The sequence below is a fragment of the Dermacentor andersoni genome, chromosome 6 (assembly GCF_023375885.2).
Source record: "Dermacentor andersoni chromosome 6, qqDerAnde1_hic_scaffold, whole genome shotgun sequence".
Taxonomy (NCBI): Eukaryota; Metazoa; Arthropoda; class Arachnida; order Ixodida; family Ixodidae; genus Dermacentor; species Dermacentor andersoni.
Genome location: NC_092819.1, coordinates 105,753,954 through 105,780,770, shown reverse-complemented (window position 1 = coordinate 105,780,770; position 26,817 = coordinate 105,753,954). Strand labels below are relative to the sequence as shown.

At 49.1% G+C, this 26,817-nt stretch overlaps 1 protein-coding gene across 1 annotated transcript in view; it reads left to right on the top strand.

Annotated features, from left to right (window-relative positions):
- The window catches only part of LOC140218780 (astacin-like metalloprotease toxin 5), a 122,638-nt gene extending 116,381 nt beyond the window's left edge, over window positions 1-6,257 (top strand). Inside the window, exon 6 of the mRNA XM_072288541.1 lies at window positions 5,744-6,257. Within this exon, the coding sequence (XP_072144642.1) occupies window positions 5,744-5,970 (227 nt within the window). The 3' untranslated portion in view covers window positions 5,971-6,257. The remainder of the gene's footprint in view (window positions 1-5,743) is intronic.
- The last annotated feature ends 20,560 nt before the right edge of the window (window positions 6,258-26,817 follow it).

The window sequence follows — 26,817 nt, the reverse complement described above, 5'->3', positions numbered from 1 at the left end:
CTAAGTTAAGGAGACGGCGTGTGGAAGTATAGTTCGGGAGGCCATGGGTCAGCTTCGTCGCTTTTCGAATCATTGCGTCTATGCGAAGTTGCGCTTGGGTGAACCGCTGAAATGAGAGATGGTATGTAAGCCGGCTGATCACGCATGCCTCCACCAAGCGCAGCAGGTCATCTTCTCGAAGGCCCTAGCGCCTGTTGAATCCCCTCCGGATCATGGCCAGAATTTGCTCAATCTGTCTGGATAGAAGGGCAACAGTATAGTTAGACCTGCCATCCGCTTGGACGTGTAGGCCGAGGATGCGAGCACGATTAACCTGTGGTATGGGTATGCCATGCACGTGCACAGTGATAGGGGGAGTAGAGGAGCGGCTGCGGGGGCGAATGATTATGAGCTCCGACTTTTGCGGAGCACATCTTAAGCCGCATTCCCTCGTGTACTTGGAAACTGTGTCGACTGCTTGCTGCAGTCGGTCCTGGATTGCTCGGTCGGAATCCCGTGTCGACCAGATAGTAATGTTGTCCGCATAGATTGCGTGGGCGACAACAGGGGTCTGGTCGAGTAGCCAGGGGAGCCCTGCGAGCGCAATATTGAATAGAGTAGGGGAAAGAACAGAGCCCTGGGTTGTCCCACGTCCTACAAGGCGAATCGTACCGGATTGATGTGGTCCCATTCCTCGAAGAAATGTGCTGATATAGTTGTACATACGAATTCCACAGTGCGAATGTGCAACATTGCGAAGTATGAGGTCATGTTCAACATTATCGAATGCCCTTTTAGGTCTAAGGCGATGAGTTCTCTCGTTTGGGCGCATGACGGAGGTCCTATGACTTCCTCGCGCAATTGTAAAAGCACATCTTTATCAGACAGATGAGCTCGATATCCGAATTGAGAATGAGAAAAGAATGATTTTTCTTCGAGGAAGGGCTGCAGACGCTGCAAGAGTACATGCTCCAAGAGCTTACCATTGCAGGATGTTTGGGAGATAGGCCGTACGTTTTCAACCTTTACAGGCTTGCCCAGCTTAGAAATCAGTGTGATATCGGCGTGTCACCATGTTTGGGGAAGCGTGCCCTTGCGCCAGCAATCATTGAATATATGGGTGAGGTGGTTAATGTCTGCGTCACTGAGGTTACGAAGAGTGGCGAATCGGATGTGGTCGGCTCCCGGTGCCGTGTTGCGGCGTAGGTCTTGTAGGGCCACCCGCACCTCGTCGGATGCGATGTCTGCATCGAGCAATTCGTTCGCCTCGCCTACATAAGGATAGCCAGGGTGCTGCGGTGGCGGGCCTGTGGGTATGAAATGCTTCTCTAGCTCTCTGAGGAGTGTCGAGACATTGTCCCTGTACTCGTGCATTAGGATGTGCAGCTGTTGAAATGTTTTTTCCTTTGTTGTGGTGGGATCTGTGAGTGAGCGAAGAATCGACCACGTTTTTGCTGTGCTCAATGTGCCTGAGAGGTGATCGCAAAATCGTCGCCAGTTATTCCTCGTAAGGGTATCTGCACGCTCCTGGGATTCCCGTGTAATTTGATCTATACGTTTCCTAAGTTTGCCGTTGAGGCGTTGTCGTTTCCATCGTCGTGTCAACCCTCTGCGGGCGTTCCAAAGATGAAGTAAATGCGGGTTGATGTCTGGTGTCTCGGCTGTGGTGCGCAGTGTGCACGTGGTGGCCTCTTGATCTTGTGCGAGAGAGTCAAGGCAGCGTTCATACCCCTGGCCTTGAGGTGGGTCCTGTCGACTTTCCCTGAATTTCGCCCAATCCGTTATACATACATTCCGCTCGGGCCTGCGGGCACCCCGTAATAACAAGGTGGTCTCCACAATGTAGTGGTCACTACCAAGGTGCTCCTCTAAAGGGCCGGGCGAGTATTGCGCACGAAGTGAGGTCAGGGCAGGTGTCACGAGATACACTGTTGCCTATCCGAGTGGGATGCTCTGGGTCAGTAAGCAGTGTGTATCTCTTGTTACAGATGACATTCCATAAGTGGGTCCCTTTAGCCTGCGATTTAACGTAACCCCATGCAGTATGCGGAGCGTTAAAGTCGCAGGCCACCACACAAAGCTGTCCAAACCTACCAAATTCTGTTAGTGGGTGCTGAAAATAGTGCGTTCGCGAACGAGGGGAACTGTATTAATTGAGTATAAACAGACTCTCGCTGCGCTTACCTTGCGTAATTATTTCCAGTGTTTGGTGAGGAATGTCAATGTTAGTGGTATGCATGCGACATGTAACATGTTTCGAAACTAAGGCTCCCACAAGAGGAGAGACACCCGAGAGCGTGCTGTAGCCGGATAAAGAAGGGGTGCAATTGACTTCCTGCAAGAGGATGACATCGGGAGGGTTCGAGGATGCGGCGATATACTGCTGTAGGGAACCTCGTTTTCGGCGGAATCCCCTACAATTCCACTGCCACACCACTAGTTTCTCCGCGTTACGCAGCGCCATCATCATCGCAAGAGAAAGCAGGCGGTCCTGCATAGGGATGCGGGCGCCGGGTGCCCACATATGAAGGTTGCGGCCGAGAGCCTTGGTCGGAAAGCCTGCTTTCGTTGTTACCGCTAAGCTCAGGAACTTGCATGCGTGCGAAAGTGCACTCTATACATGATTTCACTTGCTCCGTAATCCCTATTTGAAGAGCCTCCATTTGGCGTTCTATCCTGTCCAGAGCCGCTTGCATACTAGTACTCATGTTTGCCACCAGCGCGTCCATTTGTTTTTACAGGCGCTCACAGCGCGCCTCCATGTCACGACGTATAGGCGGGCTGTTTCTATTAGAGGATCGGGATTTGATAACGAATTCGTAATAGGGGAAGGGGTAGGGAGAAATTTACGGGGCGGAGCGAGCTGCGGGAGACCCTCCGCCCGCCCTACCTCCCGAGGCGCCTCCATTGCTGTTTTCTTCTCCGGGATCCGCTGCACCCCTGAAGGGACCAGGGTCACCTTGGCTGGGGCTTTGGTCTGCAGGGCCTTCTTGTAGGGTTGTTGGGAAGATGGGGAAGGAGGGCGCTTCTTTGGGACGCGCACCGATGCCTCGCGGGATCGGGACCGAGACTTGGAGCGGGTCCGGAACTTGCGACGGGATCTCGAACGGGTCTCCGACCGGACTTTTCTGGTCTCCTTCGTTGGGGCGCGCGACGTTCGGGTTTCCGCCGTATCTGTGGTAGTGGTTGGGTCGCTGGAAGGTTGGAGTTCACACTGCTCTTTCTCGAGAGCTTCCCGCACCCAAGCTTTGTTCAGTGTCTGCATAGCACGCCGCGGGCAGTTTGGATCCGCTGTAGGGTGGGTACCGTCACAGGATCTGCAGTGTGGAGTGCACGGATGTGACGGGGTGGGTTTGTCAGTCCCGCACGTCACGCAAATGACCACGTGTGGTGTAGGACAGTAATCATCCCAATGGCCGAGCTTGTGACATATCTTGCAAACCAGTTGGCGGGGTCGATGGAGGTAGCAGCGGAGTTCTGCACCATAGAAACGCATGTACAGAGGCACTTTAAGTCTTTGAAATGTTACCAACGCAACGTTGGTTTGACCCATCATTCGTGCTTGAAGTATTTGAGTTCCAGGAGCCAAAAGCTAATCCACTAGCTTGGAAGACGGTGTACCGGGCAAAAGACCAGGAACAATTCCTTTGCATGAGTTCTCTGGGGCCGCAAAATATGTTGTGATTGGATAGACCCGCTGACCAAGGTTCAGCTCCCTCACCTTGTACAATGTGTCGGCTGCATATGACTGGGGTGTGCTGATGATTGCCAAGTTCTGCTGAGGTCGCAGTCGGAATATGATGTCCTGATGATCCTTGGTGGTCAAGCCGGCTGCACTCCATGGAGCGCTGGCGAGTTCTGGGCGCGTCCACTTATCGAGACAAAGTCCTCCGTGAGGCCGCAGAATTATCTTTTCATCGTGCAAAGGAAGTTGAGGCAGGTTCTGATTCCGACTGCGCTTGCGTACGGTAGGCTGGGAGGCGTCCGGAATGCCCAAGATGTTCTCGGAGGGTTGCGTCTTAGCGCGCGTTTGACGGATGCGTCGCTTATGTATGACTGTCTTCCAACAGGCACCTGTATCGTCGTCAGTTTTGTCGTCGTAAATGTTCGGGGCAGGATCTGCCTCCATCCTTTCCCCGGTCGGATTGTCCTCTCGCTGTTGGGAGAGAAAACTTTCGACGATGGGATCGGCGGCCACTCCCGCGGTATCCACCTCGGGCGTCTTCGTTGTTGTCGAGGAACGCGCGACGGCGTTCTCCGTCGCCGATGGCGTCTTCTGCTCGTTGAAAAATGATGTTGCGGTAGATAAATGCTCCATCGAAACAGAGCGGTGAATTGGCCGAAGGCCCATTTCACGCCCGTTTAGAACATGGGCCTCGGAAGAGCTGGTCGCTTGGCGCTCTTGGTTCATGGTGTAGAAAACACGCCAAGGCAGCTATGGCCCCGGCAGGGGCAGCCGCGTTGGAACTGCTTCGGAGCTGTAGAGGCGCGTGGAGCGGCAAGAAGATCCCGGGAAGAAAAGGCGGTCGGTGGGAAACGGCGAGAAAGCCGCTTCCCATATGACTCCCGGCAAAAGCGGCCCGGGCAAGGGCGGTCAAGGGCCGTCGGTGAAGGTCGCGTAGTCTCGGTGGTTGCGGAGTGCGCCGACGACACGTCCGTTCACTTCGGCCGACTGATTAGAAGCTCATGCGCTCCGAGTCTTTCCCTAAGTGTGAAACAGACTACCTCCCTCCAGGCGCGACTAGTGAATTCGCGGTAAGCGCTCAAAGTTTTTTCATTTTCTTATTTTCGGTTCTTTCCACACTACTTTTATGTGCTGGTTAATTTCGCCGAAAACATATCGTGTGTCTAGCCGCGTTCATGGCCGCTTGCGTACGGGAAACTCCAAAACCACGATCTGAGAACCATTGATAAATACTATACTGTGTCACCTGCCGCAATTACCAAACTTTTTTTATACAAATGCAAAAAAAAAAGTAAAGAAAGAACCGAACTCGTACTGCCAGTGCTCTGTGGAAGTCACTCGTAAAGTACATCTATGAAAAAAACAATGTTTGCTTCGGCAACAAACAGTGGCTCCCCATGAAGGTATATGGATAATGGGCCGATTCCAATAAAAATGTATTGGCGGAGAAATTAAAAAGGAAATAGGAGAAAATAAGGAAATGAAAAGCAGCGAGTAAAGCGGGTAAAAGGCACAGATATACTGCATGATTTACATTGACTGATGTTCTAAAAGAACAATGTTCACGCCACAGTAGGATGGTAATTATGAGGAAGGGCACAGCGAACTGAGACCCAACTTGGAAAGGAGTTCTGGTTGCGCTATTGTGCGAGATATTTTTTTGCGACATGGGGGGGGGGGGGGGGGGGGGGAGGGCACATGCGTTAGCCGATACACGTGCAGGAAGTAAGGACAGACAGGATGACTGGCAGGGCAGTCATGACAGTCGTCATGTCTATTCTTATCTCTTGTATATTTATCTGTTCGCCTCTATCGTCCATATGCCGAAACGGAAAACCTTTTCTTTTTCTTGCAAGGTGGAAGGTTACAAAAGGATAAAGAAACTGAGGCACACTTCCTAATCAGGATGTTTCGTGGTATTTCGCGTCGATATCCCGGCGCTGCTAGAACGAAAATATATGAATAAATAAATGTGTATTCATTATTATGCTTGAAAAGTTTTTCAAGCGAGCTTGAAACCGCGTTCTTCGGCAGGCATTTCCTTGCCCAATAAATTTCCGCTCTTCCTTTGCCTCGCAGAGTTCCTGCCACAATTTCAGAAGCTGGAGCCTGAGGACGCCCGATTGCTGACACCATTCGACTACGACTCGGTTATGCTGTATGGATCGAATTCATTTACCCTTAATCCAAATCGCCCCTCCATGCTGGCAAAGGATGGCAGTAGGCTCAAGGAAGTCTACGACAAATACGGGCCTAGCTCGGCGGATTTTCGTCGCATTTCCTCGCTGTACAAATGTAGGTCTTGATATCGGAATCTCGTGCGCCTGATGTCATTTCACAAATGGTACATTCCATCAAAGAAGCCAAGAATTGATACGAACATGCCCTTAAAAAGACGCCACAAGAATAAAAAAACGGGAATACGTGCAGAGAAGGAAGTGGCTATCGGTAGAAATACCTGCGGTACTTGTGGGCCTCACTCGGTGGTCGGCACCTGAAGGAGAAGACGCGCTACCGAACAGTGCGAATACAGTGTGATTTGGTGTTTTAATAGGCTACGAACACGCCTTCAAAGAATAAATGTTTTTTTTTTTAATTATGGGGTTTTACGTGCCAAAACCACTTTCTGATTATGGGGCACGCCGTAGTGGAGGGCTCCGGGAATTTCGACCACCTGGGGTTCTTTAAAGTGCACGTAAATTAAAGTACACGGGTATTTTCGCATTTCGCCCCCATCGAAATGCAGCCGCCGTGGCCGGGATTCGATCACGCGACCTCGTGCTTAGCAGCCTAACACTATAGCCACTGAGCAACCACGGCGGGTAAAGAATAAATGTTCTTGACTCGTCTGTTTCTGGCTTACCTGACTGAGGTTATTATGCGTTGCACATTGCAATCACTCAGTTCAGCCCTTGGGCGCGGCCGCGCAGCCACCATTGGGGGTGTGCGCCATCATAGTGGCTCATACCCCTACACTAGAATTTAAAGACTGTCCCCAGATCAAGAAAGAGATCACCATTCTTAAACAAATGGTGAGAGACAACTCTACCCACAAAGAGGCTGCTGTGAAAGTACGGCGAAGACGACGTCACTGTCGAAGGTCTTCACGACGGTCTTCACGACGGAAAACATCAAGTTTTCCGGAACAGTCAACTCGTCAAGCAACATCACCAGCGGAAGTTTCCAGCCCTCCGAACACCGATGTTGGAAGGGAGAAAACTGCCAGATCTCTCTGCGCAAAGGAATGGCCGCCACTTCCACGTACACGACCGCCAGAAGAGCCGCAGAAGAAGCCGTCCCCAGTACAGCAAGGTGCTGTATCCGAGGAGTCACGGAAAACAGATGAGCAAGTGATAGCACTCATTAGGCCTTTAATGAATGCCATTCGCGTGTTGCTAAGCAACATGCACACACCGTCTGCCAGAAGTGCGCTTCAAGTACTGGACGCTCTGAGTCCGGTGCTTGCAACCCTTGAGTAGATCATGGCTCCACAGCCACGGTCTTTTATGGAAGAGGTCCGACAAGCAGCTATTTTTCAGTGGAATGCGCGCGGACTCAGAGCGCGCCTTTCGGATTTCCGTCGCTTCGTGTACGCCAATATGTTTCCCATTATCGTCATTTGCGAGGCGAACTTATCGAACACAATCAGGCTTTCTGGATATGAATTATTTATGTCGTCAACTGTTTATGAAAACAGTAAGGTTTTGGTGTGTATTCGCCGTGACCTCACCTACACTCATCAGACTGTACCACCTAATGACAATAATCAATATATATGCCTAAACGTAAGGAAAAAGAATTTGGCCTTTACTTTTGTCGGCGCCTACCTCTCTCCGTCAAGTCGATTTGATTACAAAAGACTGCAAGACATCCTTTCCTCAACCTCCAATCCCTGGGTCATCACAGGAGATTTCAACGCCCATCATACACTCTGGGGAAGTCCGATGATCAACGCAAGAGGCAGAGCTCTGGTATCTTTCGCCTCCAGTAATGACCTTTGGCTGCTGAATGATGGAAGTCCTACCTTCTTACGTGGCTCCACCTACAGCAGCTGTCTTGACTTGGCTTTCGTCTCACGAAGCCTTGTCAGACGTGCAGGGTGGTTTGCGGACATAGAGACGCACGGAAGCGACCATATCCCCACGTACATCAAGATCAGAGGATTGACCCCTTCCAAAATACGGGATACGATCCAAAGAGTGGACTGGCCTAAATTTCAGTCTATTATGGAAGAACACTGCGACGCCAATCCATCTTTCGACTTGGAAGAGGCAATCAAGAGCGCGGTGCAAGACACTATGCGCACTCTCACATGCTTTTCGAAAATGAACGAATTTGATGTGGAACTAGAACGACTTCGAGCAATCCGACGACGTGCTGAACGAAGATACCGACGTACGAAAACAATGGACGATTTACGGACCGCCAGGCGCACGCAAAAGAAGATACAGCGCCGGTTAGACAAGCTCGAATCGCAACGTTGGACTGCCTTCTGTGAGTCGCTAGATCCGCGCAAGCCTTTATCGCAACTATGGAGAACGGTGCGCGGTCTCCGGACACTCCCAGTACAGCGATTCCCATTCAAGGCGCTTGCCCTCTCTCAAAAGAGGTCGGAGATTGACGTGGCAGAGGATTTCTGCGCCAGATTATCCGGCCAACTCACAGCTACCAACATTCCATCGCCTTCGAGTAACTGTCCGCCACCACGTGATCACCGGATGGATCTACCATTCTCAATCCACGAACTTAAGGCAGCATTAGCTTTGTGTAGCCGCACATCAGCGCCAGGACCTGACGGAATTTCCTACCGAGCTCTGTGTCACCTGGGTGAGCGAGCGAGAAGAGTTCTCCTTGAGGTGTACAATGAATCTTGGAGAGATGGCACACTACCTACAACCTGGAAGACAAGTCGCCTTGTTCCACTGCTGAAGCCTGGCAAGTCGCCGTTGGAACTCTCATCATATCGCCCGATCGCGTTGGCGAGCTGTGTGGGCAAACTAATGGAGAGGATGGTCCTAGGACGCCTGGAGTGGTACTTGGAGTACCACAACATCTACCCAGATGCCATGGCGGGCTTCCGACGTGGTCGATCATCGATCGATAACGTCGTCGACCTGGTCACCTACATTCAACATGAGAAATGCCGTAAGCGTCTCTGCGCTTCCTTATTCCTCGACGTTAAAGGGGCGTATGACAACGTTACGCATGAAGCCATCCTCTCTGCTCTCGCAGAGGTAGGAGTGGGTGGTCGGATGTTTAAATGGATACGGAGTTATTTATCCATGCGATCCTTTTTTGTAAGCACCGAAGAAGGCCATACTTGTCTACATTATAGCTACCGCGGCGTCCCCCAGGGCGGTGTACTTAGCCCTGTGTTATTTAATCTAACACTAATTGCTCTCCTTGAGCACGTGCCAACTGCAGTCAGGGTATCAATGTACGCGGATGACATCTGCATATGGACGTCTGCAGTAACACGCCTACAGTTGCGAGCGAGAATTCAGAGAGCCGCCACACAAACTGTTCTCTACCTTCGTAATCGAGGCCTGGAAATTTCCTCAGAGAAATGCGCACTAGTGCCATTTACGCGCAAACCCATGGCCAACTACAATGTAACGATAAATGGCCAAATAATACGACGGGTCCGATCGTACAAGTTCCTAGGTGTCATAATTGACAGGGACTTGTCATGGAGCCCACACGTATCATACGTGAAAAAACGGTTGACAGGCATCTGTCACCTCTTCAAGTTTTTCGCTGGCAAGACCTGGGGAATGTCGCCAAGTGCGATGTTGCAACTGTACAGGGTGCTTTTCCTAGGATTTCGACGATACAGCTTGCCAGCAATAAACAACACAGGTAAAACAAATCTACGCACAATACAAAGTCTTCAGGGTCAAGTGCTCCGGATCTGTCTAGGCCTGCCTCAGAGTGCTTCAACAGTGGCTACGATAGCAATCGCTGGAGATCACCTTGTCAGGACCCACATTGAAATTGAGGTACTCAGGACCCATATAAGGCATCTGACCAGGACTCCTCGTCACCACTTGGCCTCCCTAACAGCGGACATACCACACACATCTTTCAGCCGGACGATAACTGCACATGATGAATCATTGCCAGCTTGTTTCACCCCGGCTGCGAGACCTTCGATTCCTCCATGGTGCCTCGCTCAGCCAAAAATCAACCTCACAATACCTGGTATCTCGAAAAAAGCTGATCTATCATCGCCAGCCCTTAGACAGCTCACGCTACTACATTTGTACGAGAATTACCGTGATTCTACGCATATTTACACTGATGGATCTGTCCTTCCAAGTAGCTCCGCGGCGGCAATCGTCATACCAGCGAAAGCTACAACAATCAAATTTAAGACGACCCACGCGACAACATCGACGGCAGCAGAGCTCGCAGCGCTCTTTACTGCCCTTCATCACATTGGTGATGAACCACCACATAAATGGACAATATTCTGCGATTCGAAGGCGGCACTGCAGTCTCTACTGTCACCTTTACGACGCGGACCACACGAACAACTAATATTCCATATTACAGAGACGTTGCAACATATAAGTGAAGCAGGCCATGAGATAACCTTTCAGTGGCTTCCAAGTCACTGTGGGATTATCGGCAATGAACGGGCAGATCACGCTGCCCGCTCAGCCCATACTGAGGAGCGCCACGTCCCAATTCCTCATTCTAGAACTGACGCAGCACGGAAGCTCCGCCTACTTGCTCGGCAGTGCACCGCGTCGCAATGGAATGAGCCACATTTAAGAAACACGCGACTGTACTCACTTGATCCAACACTAAGTCTTCGAGCGCCATCACAGCTTCGCCGTAGAGACGCCACGCTTTTATATCGACTTTGGTTGGGCGTTGCCTTTACTAAAGCCTATGCATTCCGCATAGGGATGACCGACAGCCCAACCTGTGACCACTGCGGCCATGAAGAATCAATTGGCCATATTTTGTGTGCCTGCCCGCAGTACAGTACACAGAGGGCATGCCTTCGCCACGAACTTGACCAACTGGACGACCAAGCGCTATCCGAAAAAAGAATTCTACAACATCGAAAGGACCTACCGTCACAGAAGAAGGCCGTGCAAGCGCTATTGCGTTTTTTGCGTTCCACCGGCCTGTGTGAACGACTTTAACTGGAACGCCTTTTGTGTGTGTGTGCCTCCATGTGTGCGTGTTTTTTTTTCCTTTTTTTTGCGTTTTACTCTCTGTCATCTTTCTAACCCCTATCCCCCATCCCCAGTGTAGGGTAGCAAACCGGAGACTCATATCTGGTTAACCTCCCTGCCTTTCCTCTTCATTCTCTCTCTCTCTCTCTTTTATGCGTTGCATATTGCAATCACTCAGTTCAGCCTTTGGGCGCGGCCGGGCAGCCATCATTGACCTTTAGCGCAACCACGTGACGTGACGTCACGACAGCCGGAGGAAAAGCTGGGCCCCAACACAATATGCAACGCATTCCTGGCCTAACCAAGCTAAGCCTGGCCATTTTTTTTTTTTTTGCGTACGTGTCAGATTTGTCTTTCCGCATGCATGTGTTTATATCAATGATCTCCACCTACGTGATGGAGTCACATCAGAGTGGAATCCACGCCCAGGTACCGGGTGCACTACTGGAACCGGGACTGTGCCGTGCACTACGTGGCGTTGGCATGATCAGGCATATTTAGTATTTGAACGCCTCAACTATTTTCGCGGACACGCGGCAAACGGCTAGGGTTGGCTGCAGGAGCTTGTGCTTCAAGCATTTTTGCAGCGCTTTTTGCATCGCCAACACATGACCATCGATGAGCACGACGTTGTCACAGCAGAGCCGAATTCAAAGCATTTCTGCCGACAACTCTGGCATATTTTCACAGGTTTGTTAAACGCACGCCGGAGCAAACATACGCGCAGACACACGCCCGCAAGCGCTTATCTCGCCACGGTTGCATAGCGGCTATTGCATGGGGTGATGCAGAACACGAGGTCGCAGGATCAAATCCCAACCGTGGGGGCCAAATTTCGATGGAGGCGATATGCAAAGACGCCCGTGCCCTGTGCATTGGGGCCAACCTAATGACAATTATTTACCCTAATGACCACCCTAATAATTCCTGGTGGTCAAAATCAATCCGGAGTCCCCCCATTACCTAGTGCCTCAAAATCAAATCGGGGTTGTGCCACGTAAAATACCAGGATTACATTCAATTTACACACACACACACACACACACACACACACACACACATATATATATATATATATATATATATATATATTCTAAAGGTGTTTATTTGGCAGAGCTCGGAGCAGCGTAACGTCGACGGACAGGGCAGTCACAGCTTCCAAGCACGAGAGCCGTTGCTGAGCAGGAGCGCTCGACCCACTAGCGTTTAGAGCCAGTAGCGCCGAACCCACTAGCGTCTCTCTTCGCTACAATCACCCCCTGGGAGCGATAAGGGAGCCGTGCGGCGACCTAACAGCTCGTCACGATGAGCGGGTCGTAGTAACGCTTTAAACGGTCGACATGTACAATGTCTCGTCCACGGCGGCGCATGTCTGAAGATGGCTCAACTGGTTCTATCACATAGTTCACAGGAGATGCGCGTTCGAGAACACGATAAGGGCCTTCATACTTAGGGACCAGTTTTGATGAGAGGCCAGTGGCAGTTAAAGGAACTGAGAGCCACACGAGCGCTCCCGGATCGAAGGTGACCGTGGCAGTGGCGTCACCGCGAGTGCTCCTCTGGCGGTCTTGATCAGCGGAAGTAAAGGCCCGTGCGAGGTCGCGGCACTCTTCTGCATGTCTGACCGTGGCAGAAATAGGCACGCACTCGGATGCATCCGGCCGGTACGGAAGAATGGTGTCGATGGTGTGCGAAGGGTGTCCACCATAGAGCAAGAAATAGGGTGAAAATCCAGTGGTGCTCTGCGTAGCGGTATTATACGCGTAGGTGACGAATGGCAGAACGGCGTCCCAGTTCGTGTGGTTGGAGGCAACGTACATTGAAAGCATGTCGCCGAGCGTACGGTTGAAGCGTTACGTGAGGCCATTCGTTTGAGGGTGGTACGCCGTAGTCGTACGATGAACAACGTGGCACGCTTCAACTACTTCCGACAGGAAGACGCGTCCGCGATCGCTGAGCAGTTCTTGAGGTGGACCATGCCGCAGGATGAATCGGCGAAGCAGGAATGATGCAACATCGTGCGCTGTAGCTGCTGGCAGAGCGGCGGTTTCAGTGTATCGTGTAAGGTGATCTACTGCCACAATTGACCAGCGGTTACCAGCCGACGTCTGGGGGAGTGGCCTATACAAATCGATGCCAACGCGCCCGAACGGCCGGGTAGGGCAGGGTAGAGGCTGCAGACCAGCTGGCGAGTGGTGGGGTGAAGATTTTCGGCGCTGGCAGTCGGGGAATGAGCGAACGAACTTTTGAATGTAGTTTACATTCCTCGCCAGTAGTAGCGTCGTCGGAGGCGCTGGTAGGTTTTGAGAAGTCCCGAGTGAGCACACTGTGGATCAGAGTGGAACGATGCGCAGATTTCAGAACGCAGGCTTCGAGGTACAACTAATAACCACTGGCGGCCGTCAGATGTGTAATTGCGTCGGTGAAGCAGGTCGTCGCGAATGGCGAAATGGCGAGCTTGACCGCGCAATGCACGAGTGGTTGGCTGCGATGACGGATCAGCAAGGCAGTCTATGATGGAGGCAATCCAAGGGTCCTTGCGCTGCTCAGAAGCGATGGTCCCAATGTCGACGGAAGAAACGTCAAGCTGGGATATTGCGCAGCAGGCATTGTCGTCTGGCAAGGGAGAACGTGAGAGGGCGTCAGCATCAGCATGCTGGCGTCCGTTGCGGTACAGTACGCGGATATCGTAATCCTGTAAGCGAAGCGCCCAGCGGACGAGATGGCCTGAGGGATCCTTCAATGACGACAGCCAGCATAGTGCATGGTGGTCCGTGACGACATCAAATTGTAGACCATACAAATAGGGCCGGAACTTGGTAAGCGCCCAGATGGTCGCCAGGCATTCTTTTTCCGTGACGGTGTAACTGGTCTCGGCTTTAGTAAGCATACGGCTTGAATATGCCACAACATATTCAGGAAACCCTTCTTTGCGCTGCACTAGGACAGCGCCGAGGCCAACACCACTGGCATCTGTGTGTACCTCAATAGGTGCCGTTGGGTCGTAGTGGCGCAAAATGGGAGGAGACGTCAGCAAACGACGGAGCTTAGTGAACGCCTCTTCGCACTCGGACGACCACGAATGGAGAGGTCCGTTGCTGCCAAGGAGCTTCGTCAGGGGCGATATGATGGCGGCGAAATTGCGAATGAAGCGCCTGAAGTAGGAACACAAACCTACAAAACTGCGCAGTTCTTTGACGGACGCCGGTTTAGGAAATTCAGCTACGGCACGAAGTTTGTCTGGATCGGGGAGGATTCCATCCTTCGAGACGACGTAACCTAGTATCGTGAGCTGCCGCGCTGCAAATCGCCACTTCTTTAGGTTCAGTTGGAGGCCAGCGTTTGCTAAGCACGTCAAAACACGCTGTAGGCGTTGAAGGTGCGTGGTGAAGTCAGAGGCAAAAACAACAACGTCGTCGAGATAACATAAGCACGTGTGCCACTTCAAACCACGGAGAACTGTGTCCATCATGCGTTCAAAGGTTGCTGGCGCATTACAAAGTCCAAACGGCATGACGTTAAATTCGTATAAGCCGTCGGGTGTGACAAAGGCTGTCTTCGGCCTATCGACGTCAGCCATGGGTACTTGCCAATAGCCGGAGCGTAAATCTAGAGATAAAAAGAATTCTGCTCCTTGTAGACTATCGATGGCGTTATCGATTCGCGGCAGCGGGTATACATCTTTCCGAGTGATCTTGTTCAGGCGCCGATACTCTACACAGAACCGTACCGAGCCGTCTTTTTTCGTAACAAGGACGACAGGGGATGCCCATGGACTGTTTGAGGGTCGGATCACTTCGCGGCGAAGCATATCGTCCACTTGCTCATTAATCACACGACGTTCTGTGGCAGAGACGCGATATGGTCGTTGCCGCAATGGCGGTTGGGCGCCAGGGTCAATATGGTGCGTGACAGCAGACGCCCGGCCCAGGGAAGATTGCCCGACATCAAAAGAAGAACGAAATTCTTCTAAGATGCGCAGAAGCTGCGAACGCTTAGGTGGGGTGAGGCCATCGGCAATAGATGAATCGAACACACCTGTGGGCAAAGGGTCCGACGTAGAGAGAGAACCGAGCGTGTTGTAACTGGCGCAGGACGTGTCTTCAGGAACATCCGTAATTTGTACGGCGTCGATCACTTCCACGTGGCCAAGACATTCGCCTTGAAGCAGCATCACAGGGTATGAGAAGGGGTTACAGACAAAAATAGCTGTGGACCCCTGTTTGACGTTCGCAGTCGCAAAAGGCAGCAGCAGACCTTTTCGAGTATAACAGTGGCCCGACGGAGAAAGTAGTGCGATGGCGTCAGAGAGGCTGCTGCAATGCATCGATACAATCACTGACGAGTTGGGAAGAACGTTTGTGTCGTGCCTGACGAGTAGTTTGTTCGCAAAAAAGCATTATCGGCAAGCGTCATATCTGAGATCGGCGACAGTTCTAGTTCGGCCCGTGCGCAATGAATGACGGCATCGTGGCGGGCGAGAAAGTCCCACCCCAGGATAACTTCGTGGGAGCACGAGGACATCACAATAAATTCGACGGCGTATACAACGTCCTCGATGAGAACACGAGCGGTGCACGCCGCAATCGGGTGAATACGCTGTGCGCCTACTGTTCGGAGGGCGAGTCCAGCAATGGGCGTCGTAACCTTTCGAAGGAAGCGACAAAGCTTTGCGTCCATAACTGATACAGCGGCTCCGGTATCCACGAGGGCATATGTGCGCACACCGTCAACTAACACGTCTATCACATTGGTCGGGCTACGTTGAGGACTTCCGCGTTTCGACGGGGTCGCAGCCCTTGCCTCATGGACTGCGACGATTAGTTTTCCTCATCCCGAGCTTCGGGACCAGGCCGCATCGGTGATTGGGAGCGTCGGCGTGGAGAAGTTGAGCGGCGGATGTTGGCGGACCGGCGGAATGGTGGTGACGCAGCCCGAGGTTCGTCGTCGTAATAAGGGCGCGGATAACCCGCCATAGAGCTTGGCCCATATGGTGTAGCGCTAGGCGACTGCACGCGACTACAGTAGCATGCGACGTGGCCTGCATAGCCGCACGAAAAACATATCGGTCGATTGTCCGCTGTACGCCACCGAGTCGTTGCGGCAGGTCCCATCCATGTGGAAGGACGCGTTGGACGTGGCGGCTGGTGAAGTGATTGCATAGCAGGCTGTTGTCGGGGCATAGCGAGGACTTCGGCGTACGTGAGAGGTCCCCGTTGCGGGAGTTGTTGAGGCTGGGTGACGACTTCCGCGTAGCTGAGTGGCACAGCTATCGGGATCTGTTGGGGCCTGGCCATGACTTCGGCGTAGCTGTGAGGCGCAGCCGCAGGAACACGCTGGTGGTGCTCAGGCAAAACCTCGTGCAGTTCTTGAGCTATAACGCGGCGAAGCGGAGGCGCAAAACATGGCCTAGGAGCGTGTACCGACCGCGGCTGTGCGAAATCCATCAACGAGAGTTGCCGGGCAACTTCCTCGCGGACGAACGCCTTCATTTCTGCGAGCAACGCTGCCTGGTTGGACATGGCAGCCAAACCAGCGAGAGATCGTCACGCGGTAGAGATCGACGGGTGAGTGACCGCTGCCTGCGGAGTTCTTCATAGCTCTGACACAGTGTGACAATTTCATCCACAGAGCGTGGACTTTTCGCAAGCAACATTTTAAAGGCGTCGTCTACTAGCCCTTCAGGATGTTTCGGATGCGATCAGACTCGGCCATGGTCGAATCGGCTTTCCTGCATAGGTCCAGGACATCTTCGATATAGCTGGTGAATGTTTCGCCTGGCTGTTGAGCTCGTTCTCGCAAACGTTGCTCGGCACGCAGCTTGCGAACAGCAGGGCGACCAAATACATCGGCGAGGGAAGTCTTAAATTCCGACCATGGGTGCTATGCAGGATGCCCGAGTTTGGCGAAACTCGGGATCTTCACGAGCTCTGGCGACACCCCAAGATGAAAGCACAAATGGTACCGAGACACAGTTTATATTTCGACAAGCCTCCAGTTTCATTGGTTTATCTAGATTTACTCTAGGTGGCTATCATAGCTTGGACGTTGCCTTCTGGGCGGTCGACAAACTGGGGCTCACGTGATCATACCGTCGGTGCATGGTCGTGCCTTCTTTCACTTGTTTGTCGTTCCACCGAGTGCATTACACGCACAAGCGAGTTATAAAACAAATGCATTTAGTACAATATTATTAGTTACTTGAACGTTGTTTAAAAGCATTTTAACGCTTAGAAGATGTACACTGAATGTGCATTCGACTAATTTGTAATTTAGTACGCTTCGCATTATACCACGAGGGAACGCTGTGGTGGCGTCATCACATACATTCATCGGGCGAGCATGGCGGCTAAACATCGAAGAGGCCCAGTGTAAACAAACTCGTACAGAGCGCGACGTAGTGATCAGGCTCGACGATGACCACTATTTCTTGGATAGTTCTGTTCCTCCGTGAGCAATCTTTCCGTGCACCCCGAAAGACTGCCAATAGCTTCGGCGATTTTACAGATCGCAACGCGCACCTACTGTTCACGGCACAATCCTGAACAAAACCCTTATCCGGTGCTGCTTCTGTCAGTGCGCTGAGTTCCTCCACTCTGCGTGACTGCGAGCGTTACGAATATTGCATAGTGTGTGCAAAAGGAAGACAGCCGATATAGCTACGATGCGAAAGGAGGCGGCGCCGACGATGGATCTCGCAACCAACACAGTGAAGGAGACATCGACAAGCTGCAGATAAGTATACTTCTACTGTTTCATATTTAGCAGAATAATAGTGCACGGATTAAGTCACTTTCGTAGTAACGAACTGAATGTCCAGCAGTTTAAAAAAGGCATTGAGAACCAACGAGCGTTCGTGCTTTCACATGTACGTGGGCCAGCCAGAATATGGAAAAGATAAAGGTAACTTCACTAACTTGGTGAGATAACAGAAATTCATCAGTGACATTCAGCCCGTAGAATCTATGTTAGAGTATCTTTATAAAGGTGAAATATCAATAGCAGGTACTGATTTAAAGCAGGAAACTTATACAAAAATTTCACGGATTGAACAGCACATGGGAGGCATTCCCGAATCGTGATCGCCACGTTACCAATATCCTTGAAAAATGTTTAAAAACATTGCATTCTACCGGTTATGCAATATGGGACATAAACCTGGAGGTTAACAAAGAAACTTGAGAAGTCGATGACTGTGCAGAAAGCGAAGTAACAAAAATTGTTGGAGATAGCATTAAAGCAGAAAGACAGTGGCGTAGTAAACCGTGCAAACTGATATGCCAGTTGAGAATAAGAAAATAAAATGGAATCGGCGGGCAGGCCATGCACGTCTTCAATCACTTGTTACCAATTTATAACAGGTGAATACATAAGCGTGACAGAATGGATGTCAAGGAGAGAGAACTGCAGCCGAGGATGGTAGAAAATTGCGTAATGGGACAAAAATATGATGTTTGTAGGCATATGACGCAATCGGCTCGCATAAGACGGGATTGTAGGGAGCGGCATTGGTTTTGCAGTGAGCAAAAATAGGTTTGTAATGCTGACAGTAGAGACTAGTGAAGGTGCGAGGACACCTCAGCTGTTGGCACACTAATAAACATTACAATTGGCTCTGAAAAAAACAACCCGTTATGAAAAAGAAAGCAACGTTGTCCCGACAAATTGTGTTATTATGCATACACTAAAGGCTTCCACAGTTAAGGGCATTTAGTACCAATAGTGCAATGAGCATTTTTCTTTGTAAATAATGGTTTATATGCGGTTGATTCATTGCAACAATCCACTTTTTTTGCAGCAAAACATTCTGTTTCTGGAGGCACTCAACCGCCTGGTGGCAGTAGGCGAGCGCCAGGCACGTACTTTTGAGAGTGTGGCAAGGTCCAGAGGGCTGCTCTGCAACAGTAGGATCAGTGCCCTCACTGTTCTCCAGTCGAGCCCCCAGAACACACCTTATAAAGGAGCTTTCAGTTTATTATTTTGTTTATTATTCAAGAGCATGAATAAAATTATTGCAGTAAACATTGTGCTGTGCATATTGGGACACTCGTAACATGCACCTGATGTCTCTTCAAAATGGGCAAAAACGTAAGACAACCTGTGCCACTCTTGGACCGTGTAAATGAAAAAGACACTAATGCAGCATATACGTCATTGTGCTGTTTGTTCTTTCTATGTGCAAGAATACAGTGGGTGTTGATTAGCCACAAGATGAACGGTGCGTGTATTTCACAATGAAAAGACAGAAAACGGCATGAGCTTAATAATGCTATCACCTATAGACTGTGCATATGAATGCAACACTCCCCGATTTAAACGTGCCATTACATGCATGTTCGATAGCACATATTCTTTAACAATGTCATATATTTGCATGTACTAATTTTCACACAACTTAAGCCCATGCATAGCTCACTTGTGATGTATCCATTTCATAGGCCAAATAATTGTACACTTTGTCCTTCTGTGTTGTATGAAAAGTGGCATCCTCTAGTCGGATACAACTTCACAAGACAGGAGAGGCCCCGCCCAGATGACCAAAGCGCAGCAGCCGATTGCCTCCACGTCTAAATAGTCCCTCTCCAATGAGCGGGTATTAGTGCGTCCAGCGGCACCACGTCAGTGTAGAGTGTGTGCCCATTGGTGCAGGCTTGTGCTCACCTGCCGTTGAAGTGCAGATTCTGCGGCCTCCTAAAGTTGTATCCGACTATAGAATCACGTAATGCCTTGCACTGGTTGCATAGACTTTATCATCTTGATCAGGAACAGAAACCTATAAAGGCACCCAGGCAAAGCTGGCTGGCCACACTTCCATTATGAGGGGTTGTAAAAAGGTCTCGCCTAAATATTCCTATGACATCCTTGAAAAAGAGGTGGTGTTTGGCACTTCTTTAGAATCAAAAACAGATTACAGTGAATGTTGTGTACCACGTATACACAAACTGAGCTTGGTTATCTGCACAGCCTGTAATGGAAGCTTGTGCTTCACATAGTGAACAAGCTGCTCTGTCCAGTACAATTGTCGAGTCCGGTGTGGCCCCTATTATGTCATTAGTGTCAACATACAAATTTTCAAAGGCTATCACCTATAGACTGTGCATATGAATGCAACACTCCCCGATTTAAACGTGCCATTACATGCATGTTCGATACCATATATTCTTTAACAATGTCATATATTTGCATGTACTAATTTTCACACAACTTAAGCCCATGCATAGCTCACTTGTGATGTATCCATTTCATAGGCCAAATAATTGTACACTTTGTCCTTCTGTGTTGTATGAAAAGTGGCATCCTCTAGTCGGATACAACTTCACAAGACAGTAGAGGCCCCGCCCAGATGACCAAAGCGTAGCAGCCGATTGCCTCCACGTCTAAATAGTCCCTCTCCAATGAGCGGGTATTAGTGCGTCCGGCACTTTCACCATTATTTTTGTATGACGGTTCCTTCAATCAGTGCTTGTATTACATTAGCAGGTGGATTTGAAAGCAAAGCTTTGTTTGCAAACAATCACACTTCTATAATTGTGTGGCAAGGCACTGGCATGGTGTCGAATAGCTCACAATGCTCCTCAGTCCTGCCCCAAAGAAGCCCAATGCTCTATTTGAAGTTGGATCGCGCAACGATTCGACGGCACACAAAGAAGAGTAACACACACAGCAGAGCGTTCCGCTGTGTATTTCTCTTCTTTGTGTCCCGTCGAATTGTTGTGCAATTCAACTTCAAGCTTCTATACCGATACAACTGTTCTTCAACCTCACCAATGCTCTAGTATTAAGCCACAATGGCGCACATCTTTGAAATGCCCCAACACGAATTAGCTCTCCAACAAATCACCACAAGCGTAAAAGTTTGCTGCACAGGTGTATTATGCACGTGCCATATTGTGTGCCACTAAACTCGCAGGAATCAGAGGGGCAAGCCTTAACCAGCCTTACTGCTGCCGTTACCATCATCATCATGACACCAATAAAGAGACAGTGCTGCGTTTTAGTAAAGGGAGTGCTGGAGGGAAAGGCGTGACAGCGAGGCTTACAATAAAAATAGCAGTTACAAGACATGTTCAATGCCAAAATATGCTGCATATCACTCATCCTACTTTGGCATTGTGGCAAGCTTTTACATGTTTGAGCATGTCACAGTTTGTGCAATTATTGCACTAAAGCTGTACAAAAGGTCTAGTCGCTCTGCAATCTTTATTTTTATCATGGCGCGTTAAAGACCCACTTTTCATTGGCATCTGCACCACATTTCTCCCAATATGTAATTTTGCCTTGGTGGTTCACGACATCTTCACGCCCACCGAGTTCTGCAGAGAATTGGATCTGCATTGTTCTACTGCTGAAGAATTAGAGCCCCATTATGAGACGAAACTATACGATTTGTCCATACAGAATAACGCTGCCCCCCCTCCCCCCCAAAAGAATATACATTGAACCACTGGCACATGCACCAACAGTGAACACCGCAAACACTCTGAAGTATTTTCTTCATGCAAGCCAGCACACTAAGATTCTCAATGCATTTTCATTTCGCCATAAATGCATAGGCACAACCGGCTTGGTGCAACATCCGCATCTCGCACTGCAACGAATTGTGCAATGCCTTGCTGTTTCATAGTGCGGCCAATAGATGACGCATGACCAAAATTCAGCATTATGCATACTAAGTAAGTAACTTGCACTAAGTACCAAGTAATGTCATAAAAACACCAAGTTCTTTGTGAGATTAGCATTCACAGGGTAGTTCACACAATTTGTGATATCTATTTATCTATTTATACTTCATTAGCCTCTTTCCCCAAAAGTGGGCCACTTAATTGGAAGGCACCCTGATAGACAAGTAGAACAATCGGTAAAAAGTCAGCAACCAGCGAAAAAGTCTCTATCATAGGCTGCCGCATGTGTGATGATGGTAACACAAAATTTAAGTCGGCTACGCAGAAGTGACAAATTTGGCAATATGGTGCGTCTAGACATTGCTTCAATGCTAATCACAGTAACGCTGACATTGAAGGCACCTTAATTCCTACGTACGTTCCGTCGACACACCCGACTACGTTCGTAATGTTTCCGCGAAGTAAGAAACGTTCTTTTATAAATGCCCGCTCAGCCGCAGTCTTCGGGAAAGCCAGCCACCGCTTCCGCACTGCCGCATCAATAAGCGCAGCAGACATCTCTGACACAGAGGCTCACAGTAGTTTGATGACGTCCAATGTAACGCTCCGCGCCGACGCTTCCCTGAAAACTCCCAGTCCCGTAGAAACGGAGGGCGCAGAGGACTTGCTCTTCGACGGTGAGCGAATAAAGCCCGCCACGCTGTATCCACAGATGAGAGTCTTCGCCTAGCTCGTCATACAGCCAGCGCAATGATGTCTTCGACAGGCGAAAATGACGCTGAAAATCCACGGCGGTCATGTACATGTACGTGAACGGGTCCAGGCGGTCATATTGACGCTGGCTGCCGCTGGATGCAATAACACAGGCTGCTGCTGCCACCGCCATGTTCCCTAGTTGAACTCGGAGGGGGTTTCGCGATGTATGAGTTTAGCACGAGTTCGCCTGTCAATCAAAGCCAGAGGTCACGCCCCGCGCGAGACATGTAACTCTGTGCGCGCACCCACCACGGTTGGGCCACGCCCAACTTATCTTTCGGCAACAGCAACGCGGTGCCGAGCTGAGAGGCATCAACAGTATTCACCACCGACATAAAACACGCACAACGCACTGTCATCGGTGATGTACAGTACTGCGCACTACTATCAAAAACAAAGCGTTGACTGTCGCTGGCCTATGCATATACCTTCTCGGGCTGAGATGGCCCCACAGCACGGTTGCATTCCCTGCATTGTGGCGACGTAGCGCACAGTAAATAATTATCGGCACGTCATTGTAGCTGCTTGCAAGGCGTCGATGCGCCGACGGTGACGACGATGCTGAGGAGTCATCGGTGATGTATCGGAGCCACAACGTCGTAAACACGATCAGCGTGCGAGAATCGCTCGCTCTTCTAGACCCAGTGCAATGGCATTTCTTCATCACAAGCACTGAGCACTCAACAGTTCCAACACCTTCCTCACTTCGAAGTCGCATAACCGCACACAAGAGCACTCACCTGCCAAAATGCGATTGCTGCGGTGTCGTTACGATATACTTCTGCGATCGCTGCTGGCTCCAGCATAAGTAATCCGCAAGCACCTTGGTGCGCACAAAACACTCAAATACTGCGTACATGCGCTCAGAGGCACTTTCACTGGGCAAGCGATGACAAGCGATGAATTGTGTCGCTGGGAAGCACGCGCTTCTTCGCAGTGCATCGCCGAGGCTTCGCGCACAAGGATAAACTGGTACATTTTCACTGAAATGCATCACTACGGGCGCTACGGATCGCCATTTTGCAGCGACAGCCGTTGCTCCCGCATTTATGACTAGTATAACGTTTTTAGTTGGTAAAGCGGGGGCCTTAAAGCGCCTGCGATGAACAGCCGTACCGCGGCGCTACTTTTCTATTCTCCTAAGGCGGTAACTGGTGGCACGCGCGTGGTAGAAGCGAAATGCCATACTAAAACGCTGCTGCCACGCACGGAAGTGACGTCACAGTTATGATGACGTTTTTTTAAACAAGTATGGCGTGTTCCGGTTGATAGTTTTGCGCGCGCTGCTGGAGCTCCTTCAGCTGTTCAGCCTAGCTAAAACACAATTTTACGGTTTCTAACTGTGTTGTGTGATAGAATGTTGTTCTAGTTAGTTGCGCTGGAAGAACCGGATGGTGTTTGAGATTGTGATCTCGAGCCACACTTGGGCGCAACGCTGGAGCACCTCGTTTCCTTATGCCTTGGAGCGCGTTTATGGTTGGTAGTGTGATCTTGTGCAGCTCCTGTTACGTTTTTCAGTGCTGTTGCTCTTGTTTGTTGAATTTACTGATGTGAATGGGGCATATGTGGGCTCTTTGTTTGGCAGAACTTTTTGCTCCTATGGTAAAAACGTTTAAACTCGTTCCAAGTGCTTGTTGCCGCAGTTGCCGCTTAGTGCTGCGCATCGATCGCGAAAAAAAATTGTTTCGTCCTTCGTAGGATTGCTGTTGCAGATATTGCCTGAGTAAGTGAGCTGTTGCAATTTTTATATGGCACTCGACGTCGCATTTACCTCTACTGTTTCTTGTCTTTCATGTTCATACTGTTCCCTTGTTTATCTCGGATTTTGGCGGCTAGCGAATCGCGACTTGCTTGAGCACCTGCTCGCCACAGTTCAAAAGGAACATGTTGAGCGACCCCAATGTAAACTATGAAGACAAATATTGCAGAACGTGGCCCAGCCGCTCATAATTCTACTCTGGCTCAATTTTGTTGTAAAGCTTGGCTAGACCAAGAAATTTTCTTGCATTTCTTCCAGCTACTTTGCTAAGCTGCTATTTAGTATTGCTTCTTTTGATGGCGCTATGCGAGGTACCAGGTTTGCGCAAATGTTCCTCGCAACTTGTTTACAAACACGATGTAGGTTCATTGCAGGAACCTGCATTAGGTTATAGATGTGAGATGCACGCTAATATGACCTGTGTGGGTTTGCAGGTCCATGCATGCCACTCTCAAGCGAATGCCAAGTGTCCATTGTATGGATCTTCCTTGACTTCGCAGGGCTTGTTTGGTTAATCCCTTCATCTGTGCAATAGAATGCTCATAGGTCTTGAGCCTTAGCCTGATCCTCTTGTCCAACAAAAAAAAATCTATTAGGCATTGCGTTTGGGAATATATCTGAGTGACAATTTGACAATTTTTGCCTCTATAACCTTTCTTTTCTCCCATCTTATCAGTGAAGGCCTTGTTCGAACAGAGTGCCATGCAGTGACAGAAATTCTCATCACAATAAGAAAATCTCTGAGGAGATTTTTGAATCTGACTAGGACTTCGTCTTGGGCAAGTTGGTGAAGTCTGCTACACATAGTTTTTTCATAAAAACTACACATTTTTTTTTCATACAAACTGCAGCCTGTTAGGGCTATGGCAGGAGTGGGTGTACATGCGAGTAAAACTAATTATGATATGCAGAAACAGGAACATAGAAATAGAAAAATGTAAAGGAACTATACATCAGCAACAGCATTTAAATATTGAGAAATGGGTAACAAACGAACTTCGGCAGGTAACAAATTCCACTGTTCAATCATGCGGGGGAGGAAGCTATATGAAAGTGTTAGTGCGTGGATGGAGTGGTCTAATATTAGAGGCATGATAAGCTCTAGTTGAAGTCGAGCAAACAGGCGTTAAAAGGGAGGGATCTGATAGGTGACAAAGAGAGTTCTTATAAGAATAGAAAATCTTCTGAGATTCTATGTGCCGCCGTCTAGAAAGAAACTGGAGGTTTAATTCCGCAAAGCAGATGACGGTGAAAAGTCTGTTGAAGCGACGGTAAACAAAACGAATAGCCTTCCTCTGGACCAATTCAATACAAATAATTTCACATTATTTATATCGGCTCCATACAGAGGAAGCATATTCTAAAATTGGGCGAATCAGTGTTTTGTATGCTACTAATTTAGTGTCCCTCGGAGCAGCCGACAAAGTACGGCGGATGTAACCAAGTTTTTTTAGCGCTTTACTACAAATGTAATTATATGTTTGGACCAAGACAAGGTGGGTGTAAAAATGACGCCTAAATATGTGTATAGAAAAACTCGTGTTAGTGGTACACCGTTGCACATATAATCAAAACATACGGGCCTGCTTCTGTTAGTAAAATACATTATAACAGTTCTATGAAAATTGATGCTCATTTTTCAGGTAGCACACCAGTCACAAAATGAAACAAAGGCATCTTTAAGGTGCTGATGATCAGCGAGTGAGTCAGCTGGGCTGTACATAACACAATCGTCTGCATAGAGGCGTATTTTTGAAGTAACATGGTCTGGAAGGTCGTTAATAAACAATAAGAATAGTAGAGGGCCAAGTACAGATCCCTGTGGGACCCCTGAGGTGACGTCGACTACAGATGAATCCGCAGAATCACGGTATACGAATTGAGAACGCATAGAAAGGAAACTGGAAATCCAAGATACTAACTGAGGGTTATTTAGAATATTATGGAGTTTCAAAAGAAATTTAGATTGTAGTACAGTGTCGAAAGCTTTGCTATAAAGTCAATGAAAATGGTGTCAATCTGATTACGTAAGTCGATGTAATGGGAAAGGTCATGAGTGAACTCCGCAAGTTGGGTTACAGTACTAAAACCATACCTGAAGCCATGCTGAAATATGTTCAATGGGTAATATTTTCAAGGAACATTATTATATGCTTATAGATTATGTGTTCTAGTATTTTGCATGAGGTTGGGGTCAAAGAAATAGGCCTATAGTTAGATGAGAGCTGTGTGACACCAGGTTTATATAAAGGTAGCTCTTTAGCTCTTTTCCAGGAAGAAGGCACAACGCCGCTATTAAGGGACTTCTTACATATAATGAACAGATATTTAGATATCCATAGCGAGAACCGTACTAAAAAGGAATACGGAATTCCATCAGGGCCGGCTGGTTTTTTAGTATCTAAGTTTAGTACGAGATTCAAAACACATAGGCTAATGTTGATATCATCAATTGCATAAGAATCGTTAGTTGTAAGTGTTGAAAGACTGGAACCACCCGAGGCAAACACTGACTGAAAATATGTATTAAACGCTTCTGAAATCTCTAATGGATCGTTAACAACACTGTTGTTGATTTTAAAAGATGTGGAAGAAGAAGAGCCAGGAGATATGAAAGACCAGAATTTACGGGGGTTAGACTTGAACAGTTTCGGCAACTGAACATTATATAAGAAATTTTTGGCCGTTTTTTTCTGCAGTTCATTTTTTACCTGAGTGTACAAAACGCATGCCTGAGGATTGTTTGAGCACTTAGTGCGAAGTCTGCCAGCACGTCGCGATAAGTGCAGCAGTTCTCGGTTCATCCAGGGAAGGTTATTGGTTTTT